Genomic DNA, 11,925 nt, shown 5'->3' on the forward strand with positions numbered 1-11,925 from the left:
CCTATATCTACTCGCTCGTAAAAATTAGTTGACGGGGATATCAGACCCGAGACATTATTCACACATTATTCACACCTCCGTATGATTTATGATAACGGAGGATAGCCCAACCCTTGTGAAGATTGGGCTCATCCAAGCACTGAAGGCTTTCTCATCTTTTGATTGCTAGGAGCATGCCATGTTTTCCTCTCAATTTGATCGGTTGCCCGGCTAGAAAGTAGACGGGGAAGGTGTTCAAAGGTTACTGTTACTAGAGTTTTAAATCATCTTAGGATTGCAGCCTTGCCAATCTGCAGAGGAGGCAATATTGATCACAATAGCAGCTGCTCGCATCATATGTTCAGGCTATCGAAATTTAAAGGAATAATTGCAAAACCCCGGTCCATCCAGACCAGACCAGACCAGACCAGGCACATTGGTTGAGTCGCGCGTGGACTCCATTGTTATAATTAAGCAATTGGTTAGATGGGTAAGCTCTACCTTTGCTTATCGTACATGGTGTTTCTGATGCCCCATTTTGCAGTATTCTGTGGCCGTGATGATCAATTAACACTTGAAAAATGGGTTTACCAAAGAAAAGCACTTAAAGAATGCCTTGGTGGCTATGCTGGAAAAAAATCTTAAGAAAACAGCCTTCTTCAATAATGCACGATTAATGAACCTGCCTTCCTGATTGCTATTGCATCTCATAGTCTTGAATGCTCCTTGCTTACAGTTGCGAGACTTCTACAGTATTTATTATAAGCTTACCATTATATTTTAATCACTGTTCAATTTTTCATGGTTTTTAAATAATATTACAGGACAATTTTTTTTTTGAAATACTGTGAACATAATATGCAAAAATAAAAAAAAAATATTGTTTATGAATATTTGATGAAAGTAAAATTTATTCTCTTTAAATTTTTAGTCGATTTTTATATTATTTTATTGCATTTATTAATATTTTTACTTTCAGTCACATACAAGATATTGAAATATTGTCTTCATATTTTTTAAATATTACTTTTTGAGATCATGATTGGTTTTTATTTAAAAAACAATACTTACAATAAAAAAACATGCTTTTGTTGAAGCAATTGAGAGATGCGTTTGTAAGGAAATGGAGTTTAGCTTAAAGACATATTTTTCCTTTATATAGTTTTATTTCGTATAAATATTTATTTTTATAATTATTTAATTAAATAAAAAATTAATTTTAAAAAACAAGGTTACTAAACCTGGTAAGCGCCATGATTTAGGTCACGAGTTGGGGAGTTAACCTGGTTTGACTCGTGTCATTCCAGAACTTTGTTATATTTTTTTTATAAAAAATTAAATCAGTATTATTTTTATTTTTATGTTATAAAAAATTCAAATTAAATTTTAATTAGATATTAAATATACCTGCTAGGCGGCTACATCGGTAGTCTAAATGCCTTGTCATGGCATCATTTTACTTATAAAATCCTGTAGCATATATATATATATATAGTCTCTTTGTAAATTCTCAAGTCACATCAGGAATTAATACAAGCTTACATGTATTTGAGTTTCATCAATATTGTTACCACCCTCCAATTCTTAATGGATACATGCATTTTGTCAGTTCTCTAATGGTTAAAAACATCAGATTATGCTCCTTCAATAGTTTTTTTCAATTCCATTATCGATCCAAGCTAATTTCTTTGCACTTTCATCCTCAAAAGTTATTTTGATATTTTTTATGTTATTATTTTTTTTGCTTTGCATGTTATCATGTATACGAAGCTTCTAATTAAGAATATTCTCATATTAAATTAAAGATCAATATTATTAAGTAAAATTTTATGTTATTGTTGAAAAAATTAAATGAACAAGGACCAAAATTAACAAAAAAACACCATTTTATTTTCATTGTTATAAAGGTGTGGAAAACTTCAATTTGGTTCCTAAAGTCTTAATTTATTTATATTTGATCCATGGTTTTTTTTAAGAATTTTATGTTTTGATTCTAAACTTTATTTTTATTATGTTTTAATGTTCACATGGGATAGAGAAAATCATTGAAAAATGAGGAGGGAAGAAGAAAGGTTTAGCTGTCCACATTTTTGCTATAAAAAAAAATCAATCTTTGTATCAATGAGTTCATTTTAGATAGGATTTCACTTAAAACATGCTGAAAAAAAAAAAAAATTTGAACTCATGAAGTTTTTTTTTATTGGGTTTGGCAGTTATTTTTTACATTTAATCAGAGGTTGTTATAGAGTTAAAAACGATTTCTAGGATGCTTTTGAGGTATTTTAAAGGAAAAATAGGTTAAAATATTTCCACCAATTAATGATATATTGTCTACCCAAATAAATCGACAAGTCATTCATTTTGTTAAAAAAAAAGCTAGTGGTTTTATTTTGAAAAATATATAACAAAACCATTTATGCGGGGCTTGACCTCTATATATTTTTTTTAAGATTTTGATTATTTTTCATTAATATCCCCTCTCTCATTTTATTTTAAAGATTTTTTGGTTTAATTTTTTTTATAAATAGTAATTAATTTTTTTGATTATTTTTATAATTTAATAATATCTCTGAGAGATTATTATATATAATTTTGTTTCTATTGAGTTTTAGATTAATTATTTGTATATGCATGATACATTTCTAACAATAAAAATTATGTATTTAATGACCAGATTTAACCTCTAAAATAAATAAAATTAAACATTTAAATGAAAATAACATTGAAGTAAGACATTTACATGTATATTTATTTATTTTTTACCTAGTAGAAAGATTAATGTGGTGCACACGTGTTTTACAGGAATTGAGAGTCTCTCAAGCGAGAGTAAAAATATTGTTAGATCAGTTTGTGAAAAGGATCCAATCAATTCCCACATATGATGCCTCTGGGTCTTGAATATTGAGGAAGAAAATAGATTCAATTTGTGGAATGACGGCATTGACAGGATCCTTGCGCACTAATTAAGACGATGACAGAGTTGGCATCCCAGAAATAGACATGCAGCTGAGTTGAACAGCGATGACATGACGAGGTAATTTTCAACAGAATCCAACAATATCACTGACAGAAAATTATCACCTCAAAAAAAGAAGCTATATGCTACCTAGATACAGGGGACTACCAATGATTTCTTACTTGTCCATGACGACTTTGTCAAAACTTATCCGTCTCTTTTCTTCTTCTTTAGATAGTTTCCTTCGTCCCTGGCTCGATCATTAATTTGCCTATCAGAAACAAAGAATAATTTATCTAGGAAAGCTAAATGGATCTCAATGAACTGCAAAATTTTTATCATGCACGAAATGCATCAAATAAACCTTGTTTTGTCGTGAATATCACTGCTGAACATGGAATCTGGCAATCCGAAAATCCCTTGACTCAATCCCTTCCTCTTTTGGCAATGCAACTCGCCGCCACCATCTTCGTCACTCGTGCTGTTTATTACCTCCTAAGACCTTTGGCCGTTCCTCGAATCGTCACAGATTTTCTGGTAAGCAACACACACACACACGGCATTAATCACTAATGCAACTTTATCCTCTAGCATTCTTAATTTTCAAACAGTTCCATGCATGAACATTGAAAATTATATATGGAGTGAACTTGAGAAATGGAAACTGGTTCAGAACATGCATCTCCAGATGGATTATAGCTGGGTATTGAATTTCTTACTCTATATATCGACCCCTCATGCGGTATAATTAATTATGTAGTGAACTTTGAGAAATGGAAACTGGTTCAGAACATGCATCTCAAGATGGATTATAGCTAGGTATTGAATTTCTTACTCTATATATCGACCCCTCATGCGGTATAATTCATTATGTATTTCAGGGTGGTGTGCTGATGGGGCCAAGTGCGTTGAGTCTGTTCCCTAAGTTTCGCGATATGTTCCCTTTGAGAAGCATCGTGACAGTTGAAACAGTAGCATATTGGGCATTGTGTTGCCACTTGTTTTTGATTGGTTTAGAATTTGACATGTCTGTAATTGAAAATTTAACACGGACAAGCAAGAAGGCGATCCATATTGCTATTGCAGGAGTCCTCATTCCTTTCATTATGGGAATTGGCCTTTTCTTCCTCATGAATCAAGTCCCCGGAGGAGGATATAATCCAACCGGATGCGTCTACGTAGGTTTGTCACTGGCAGTCACAGGCTACCCTATTGTTGCTCGAGTTTTAAATGATGTCAAGCTACTCCACTCGGATATTGGAAGAATGGCCATGTCAGCTTCTCTTGTCACTGACTTGATTTCTTGGATTCTTGTTATTATCGGGATAGCATTTTCTAACCAAACGAGTGGTGGTGCCTCAGTAGCAGTTCTTTCAACTGTTGGTTTCGCTTTGTTTTGCATTTTCGTAGTCCGCCCGGCTCTGGCCATCATAATCAGCAAAACATCTAAGGAAAACGACTACAGTGAGAATTATCTATGTTTTGTTCTGGTTGCGATTTCTGCATTTGCAGTTGTTACTGATATTCTCGGGACCAACTCCATTGTTGGGGCTTTTATTTTCGGGTTTATCATGCCGAATAGGATTCTAGCTGCTGCGTTCATAGACAAATTTGAGGACTTTGTGACGGGGTATTTGTTGCCTCTATTCTTCACGATTTGTGGAATCAGAATAGATATTTGGTCACTTTTTGATAAAAAGGCTCACTTGGCAATAGGGTCGGTGGTTGTGGTACTTTCTTGTTCAGCAAAGATTCTAAGCACTCTCTTTGTTTCTTATTACGAAAACGTGCCAACTAGAGATGGTTTCTCTCTTGGAATAGTTTTGAATACCAAAGGCATCTTGGCAATTTTGATCCTTCAGTTAGGCAATAGCGGAGAAGTAATCTCTCTCTCTCTCTCTCTCTTTCACATCCAAGTTTTACATGTTAAGTTATTATCACAAACTCATGCCATGGTTTACAAATGTGTACATTTCATGATCGCGATATTAATAATTGGCTCTAATCAATATAAATGCTAATTGTGTTACAGTTCTTGAATAAACGAGATTATACAGTGATGGCGATTTCCATTTTGTTAATGACGGCGGTTGTGGCTCCTGTGACAGCCTCCATTTACCGCCCCGCAAAACATTTATCCAATTACAAGCGAAGGACAATACAGAAAGGAAGACAAGATGGTGAATTACGAATCCTAGCATGCTTCCAGAATTTCCGCAATGTATCAGGCATGATTAGCCTCATAGACTCCTCCAATGCTACCAGAGAATCTCCTCTCACTGTCTTTGCACTCCACGTCCTTGAGCTCACTGGCCGTGCCTCTGCTATGCTCATTGTCCACAGCACGGGCGGCAAATCCAGTGGCTACTCTAGACATGGCCGCAAAAACTCCCATTCCGAAAAAATAGTTACCGCACTTGAAACTTACCAGACTCTAAATGACAACGTTAATATCCACGCCCTTACCGCAATGTCCCCGCATGCTTCCATGCATGAAGATATTTGCAGTCTTGCTGAGGAAAAACGTACAGCTCTTTTGGTCATACCGTTCCATAAGCTACCATCTAAGGACGGGAAATTAGAAGCTGAGGATAACACTTCATTTAGAGGTGTAAACCTCAATGTGCTGGCTAATGCGCCGTGCTCAGTTGGGATTTTTGTTGACAGAGGATTCGGGGTATCCGAAAATGGAGAATCTAGTCTCACTATGCGCCAGATACTCATGTTGTTCGTTGGAGGACCTGATGACCGTGAGGCTCTAGCATATGCATGGAGAATGGGAGGGACAGAAGGGATTGGTTTAACAGTAGTGAGATTTCTTCCGGGAGATCAAGTAGAAGAAATTCAACCAAAAGACCTACTACCAGTTGGTGAGGCACACAAAATGTTAACATCCATTACATATGTCGACAATAACAGAAAACTAGACGATGAGTATGTGAACGAGTTCAGGCTTAAGACCTCAGGAGAACAATTTGTAAGTTATCAAGAGAAGGTAGTGAACAACGATGAAGAGATAGTTTTAGCATTACAAGAAATGCATCACATATATGACCTCTATGTTGTAGGGAGAGGGGAAGGGATAGTCTCACCTCTCACAGAAAGCTTGGCAGATTGGTGCGAGTACCCAGAACTGGGGCCTATTGGGGATTTGCTAATTACATCAAGTTTTGCACAAGGCTCAGTTCTTGTGGTGCAACAATATGTTGGTTCTAAAGATGGGATCAGTATAGCGGATATGTTATCAGCAGACAATTCGTCGCATGGAAACCATCATTTCTCGAGCTGGGAGCGCTCATCGCTGGAGGATGGTGGCTTGGAGATGGAGCCATTTGCACACCATAAAGGGAAAGAGGATGTAGATGCATAGGGCTTATTAATCAATCATTGATGGTTTTTCTTCTTCTTGTGGCTGTACGTGTATGCCAAGTAGCAGATCACAATCCAATTGCAGTTTATTTATTATTGAAATATGCGTAAAAATGATACACTTAATCATTCATAAATTATCTAGTATTGTAATTTGGAAAAAGAGCAGTTTAGAAAGGAATTGCCTGTTTGTGTTCCTTTTATATATATATCTTGCGTGTGTTTCAATGATCAAGTCATAGAGAGTACTTAGCAACATTTTGCTTTGGAATAAATAGGGGAATAGTTCTCTTAACTTGTACATGTATAAATATTATTTCCATTTAGGAGCATGTGATTTTTATTATTATTATTATTTTGTCCCCGGATGCTTGAGATAAAAAAAAAAACTCTTGAGAAAGATGAGACCTGCAGGAAACTTCCATGATTATTGGAAATGAAAGCACTCTAAATTGAAAAAATGAGGAATTAATAAATATGACGCATTCAATCTTTTTTTTTTTGATTCATGTGGGTGTCCAAGCCAGTTTGCACGTACCACGATTAATTCCACGGTCTACTGAATATCCTATAAATCTAGTGAATATGTAAGACACCGTGAAAATAATAAACATGCACATGAGGACTGGAATCTAGAAGTAGTGGAAGGAAACAAGCCCTTCTCACCAGGCCAATACCCTCAGTCTTAATTATATGTGGTGTTGTACATAGATACATACGTAGGTTAAGGTGCTGTAGTCTTTTCATCTTTGAAATGATTAATGTTTTGACCATCTCTACCTATAGTTTAATTTCCCTACATATATACATAATGAGTGGCAAAGCAGAATGGTTGAACCAACAAATTAAATCTCTTGACCATGTCCATTGTCATTAATTATTAGTTTCTAGATGATAGCTAAAGGCTACTAGTAACAGGGACTTGTATTCAACTAGGAGATTTTGGCAAAGGAGATTTTTTTTTCCCATTAACACAAGTACAGTCAAAAGTATTTCCCAATCTACGAAGAATAGAAAAAAAATAGTGTCCAGTTTAGCACAACAACATGGCTCGTGCATGTATTATACACATGACCTATAAAAACATGCATCTTCACTGGTCGAGCACACATGCGACAACCCAATTCCAAATTTCATAAACCTTTTCCCTATTTCTTTTCCCCTCCCCTCCCCTTCTTCACTTCTTTCTTCCCCTTCCTTCTCCCTCCTCTCAATGTCGCTCAAAGCTCAACCCATTTGATCTCCACCGCAAAAAAAACTACAATCAGAATATTGCATGATATTGAAGAAATATTCTCTCGGTATTTAAATGCTACTTTTATTAAAAAAAAAAAATATATCTATGAAATCACATATGATAACTAGTCATCAAAAAAATATTGTTTGTGAATTATATTTTGTTGATTATTCCGCCAGTAATTTAATCATTTATGGATTTGCAGATGAAAAAAACTTGCCAAATAAAAAAAATTTACCGGCGTCATTCTAACGGTAATTCCATCGATGGCTATGTCATATTACCAATATAATAGATCATTAGTAATTCCATCGGTGGTCGAATTTATATTACCGATGAAATTAACCCGTTGGAGATTAATAAATTTGATTAGTATTTAAAAGTGTATTTTTATCATGATTTTATATCATCATTTTACACTAGAAGTATCAATAACTCCTTAATTAGAGCATGCTTTATAATAACAAGTCTGATAATATAAGATTGTTTTAATTTATGGTAAATACTCATTTTAAATGCAGACATATCTCACAATTTAAAAGATTAATTGATATGATTAACTATTGAAAGTGAAAGGACAAAGAAAAGGCTAAGCTTAGAAAAGAGATGCTGATTCAATTCAAATTAGAACACTGTTTAGTCATTGGGTCATATCTGAAGCTGTAGATATTGGATTTCAGTTTGGTTTATATGGATAGAAAGCTAAGAAATAGACCTACAATGTTCATGAAGAGTGGAAGACCCAAATCTACCGTTTTCAAATTCAAAGCTTGGCCACAAAAGAGAAGTTATAATCTATCCTGCAATCCAGCCTAAACACTACTTAGAATTTTACCCATAGCTGGAGTTCTAAAAGGCTAAATGATGTCAAATTTGGTGGGTGAAAATATAAGACAATTTCCAACAACTTTCATGAGGACCACCAGCTCAAGTTCTGATGTTAGCAATGACATTTCATCCAGACAAGAGCTTGAGGGCTATCCACTACGTTCACCAGAAGCACTACCCATATCTCGAGCTGTAGTGATCCAAATGCTCTAAAATGTTGTGGGTGGAAAGAGGAGATGATTTCCAACAATTTTCATGAAGAACACTTTGTCAAATTCTGATTGCATCAATGTCATTTCATCTAGCCAAAATGCTTGAATGCTGCTGTCCACTAAGTCCACTAAATCGATAGTTGGCTACTACATCAATAATCAATTACCAAATAAATAGTTTCAAATTTTAGCCTATAAAAGGAGGCATTTGCTATTCATTTATGCATCTTGGTTCTTAGATCAAGATTATGTTCTTGCTTTCTTTGTATTTTTGTAGTGTTTAAGTTTTATTTCATGTTATAACAGTTCTTGTTTATATTTTTCATTTCCTTTACTATACTTAGTTAACTATGCTTTTATCTTGTTTATCTATATTTCTCTTCTTCATAATGTTTAACTAAGTTTATCATGTCAATGTGAAAAGGTTTCACTAATGGTGTTAAAATAAGTATAATATAAACTCAATATGAACTTAAATGCTTATATCTTAAACAATTTGATATTACCATGCCTTATCTTTTTATCTTATCAATCCTTAATACCCTGCTTGTTAAATGGTTAATCTAGATTTGTGTTGTATAACACTTGGTACATCAAATGCTTGATCCTTCATGGTCTTCGGCTAACATCGTTGTTATGAGAGGAACTTGATTTGTTGTCAATATGAGTTAGCATTATGAATACCTGATAAAATTTATAAGTATGGTGCTACGTAAATAAGATGATTAATATGATCATGTTGATAATTTATAAAGAGTTTATACTTTACTTATCTATAATACTATTAGTGGATTCTCTAACCTTGACAATTGTTTTTATCATTGTTTAATCCTCATATTAATCTCACATCTCAAAGTCCTCTTTAACTTATTGTTGTTGTTGTTGTTGTTATTATTATTATTATTATAATTATTTTTATTTATAATTTATAAAGTTAATCTCGCTGTGGATTGACCCTGGTCTTGCCGGGTTATTTATTACTTTGACACTCCTGCACTTGGAATAAGACATCAACTCTTTGATCGTGTCGATATTGTTAGTGGCAAGTCTTGTAATTTCTCTTGAACTCTGGAACATTTTGAGGGACTTAGTTTGTCGGTAATTCTGTCTGTAATTGTCGGTGGCAAAGTTCTGTAATTTGTTTCCAACTCTCTGGAACTTTTTGAGAGACTTATTCCATCGGTCATTCTGTCTATGATTCAAATTTCATTGGTAATTCTATCAATATTATATTTAATATTTTTAAAAAATTAAAATAAACAAAAAAAAAATTTAAAAAGAAATAAAAATAAAATAAAAAACCAAAATTTTACTATTAATTTAAAACATATTATTGAATACAATTTATCTAATGGACATAAACTGAAGGAGGATGAGGTGGATCTTTGTAGAGACCAGGTGGGCGACGAGGTAGACTATATGTACTAGTGAGTTTTGATAACAGTTCCTCGTACAATCGCTTAAGTTTGACTATCTCATATATAAATTGGACCATCTGAGCATTAAGCCGAACCATTTGAGCTTCAACTTGTTCTCATTCAATTGCCAAGATGACTGAAGATTAGGAGTTTGAACCCGATTGCGAGAAACCAATGGTTGATACACTATGGCCTGCCATCGTATCCTCGGCCGTAGTGTTTGAGATACCATAAACCTGATTTTTATCGGGTCCACCTGACGATCTAGCCTTCTCCAACCATAAATCTGGATCGAGTTTTAGATGGGTCGAAAGATCATCGTCATATTTCTCATGTAATCGGTTGTTATATGTTTCCTAAAAAAATCAGTAAGCAAATTTTAAAAAATAATAACTTAAGAAAAAAATTAAGAAAAAATAAACATAAACCCATTATTCCTAAACCCATCTACCACCTTCAATATAAGAAAAAAACTCCATCATTATCAAACTCTCTTTGTAACAATCACACTATTAGCCATCAAAAAACCTAACATCAGCTTGCAACCAATCATCAAAGAGCCACCAATAACAATCAACCATTCAACTTTTAGATCACCACTAGTAAGGACAACCTTTACATAAAAGCTATCACCCAAACTTCCAACTGAAACTTTCCCAACCATCTTCAGTGTTATCAAATCATCATATCCTCTCTCTTTCTCTCTCTCTATACATATATATATATATATATATATATATATATATATATATATAATAAAATAAAATAAAATGACACCATCACTCACAAACTCTCTCATTCGCTATCCATAGTTCCATCTCCCCACCCTTTTCCTGATATTGAACCACCATAAACAACCACCACCAATTGAAAACATCAACTTGTCTTTCTTTTCCATAAAAATACCAAGAATGACCCTTCACCTTCCTCTATTTTTTTACACCAGCCATGAGCTCCTCTGCCAACCATTACAACCTTACCATCTTCTCTCAATGAATCTTACCAACCATAAATATTGTGTCTTTCTTCAATCCTAAAAGCTAGACACTAAGACCCACACAAACCAACCTATCTCCACTAATTTTTCAAGCCAAAATATATCACCTATTGATAGTAATAATGCCAACACCACCCAAGAGCCAAGAAACAACCAACAATAACTCTCCACCCAACCCAGTAGCTGACATCACAAACTTCATTTTTTAACTAACCCGTGGTAGACCCGACAACTCTAGCTTCTTAACTTCCTTTTCTCTCCACATAGCTATAACACCACTGGGACTAACACAAATACAAGCACAACCTCTCTCTTTATGTAGTCACCTCACTGTCGTTGTGAACTCTCTCTATAACTGCTAGTGCTAATGACAATGTCCACAAAAACTATGCTCAAACAAACAGTGACAACAACTCCACCACTGTTGGTCATCACTCGATTTTCAGCACAACCATCACGAGCACATCCAAACTCGTAGAGAAAGAGAAGATCGAGAACAAAAAATAAAGAAAGAAACAAAGCTGAAAGATGAAAGAGAAAACTAGTTAAGGGAGAAGGAAGCCAACAGTTCAAGTCCTCTAATCTCCTCCCTCCAACACTAGTGTGCCACACCACCGGTCCAGAAGTGAAGAGGAGGAAAATGAGCTTTAAATCTAGCAGCTCACACTCCTCCTACAGCGGCGACGCGTGGATACATGTGCCACCACTATTTCAGCGATCCTTCAGAATGATTCCATTAGCTCTGAACATGCTAAGCATCTCGAAATGTCGATCCATAAACTCAAATATTTGTTTTTGACAAAATTGCTAAAACATTGTGAAATTTGAGACAAGGCTTATTATTATGTATAGTTTTTGGATTGATTGGACACAATTAATTTGGTTTGATGTGTGCTTTTTATTTTGAAATGATATGATTATTTGTGTTT

General features: G+C 34.5%; 1 protein-coding gene across 1 annotated transcript; it reads left to right on the forward strand.

Moving 5' to 3' along the window:
* The first annotated feature begins 3,244 nt into the window (after positions 1-3,244).
* Positions 3,245-6,305, forward strand: LOC133699469 (cation/H(+) antiporter 15-like). Its single transcript, XM_062122703.1, has 3 exons — positions 3,245-3,472; positions 3,817-4,815; positions 4,968-6,305. Exons 1-3 carry the CDS (start codon positions 3,245-3,247, stop codon positions 6,303-6,305), a joined length of 2,565 nt encoding a protein of 854 aa, XP_061978687.1.
* Positions 6,306-11,925: the final 5,620 nt, after the last annotated feature.

Source organism: Populus nigra, chromosome 7 (genome assembly GCF_951802175.1).
Source record: "Populus nigra chromosome 7, ddPopNigr1.1, whole genome shotgun sequence".
In the NCBI taxonomy this organism is placed as follows: Eukaryota; Viridiplantae; Streptophyta; class Magnoliopsida; order Malpighiales; family Salicaceae; genus Populus; species Populus nigra.

Coding starts and splice junctions, on each gene's coding strand:
- LOC133699469 (XM_062122703.1), top strand. CDS start 3,245: ATGGATCTCAATGAACTGCAAAATTTTTATCATGCACGAAATGCATCA. Junction 3,473..3,816: donor GAATCGTCACAGATTTTCTG/GTAAGCAACACA, acceptor TATGTATTTCAG/GGTGGTGTGCTGATGGGGCC. Junction 4,816..4,967: donor AGTTAGGCAATAGCGGAGAA/GTAATCTCTCTC, acceptor ATTGTGTTACAG/TTCTTGAATAAACGAGATTA.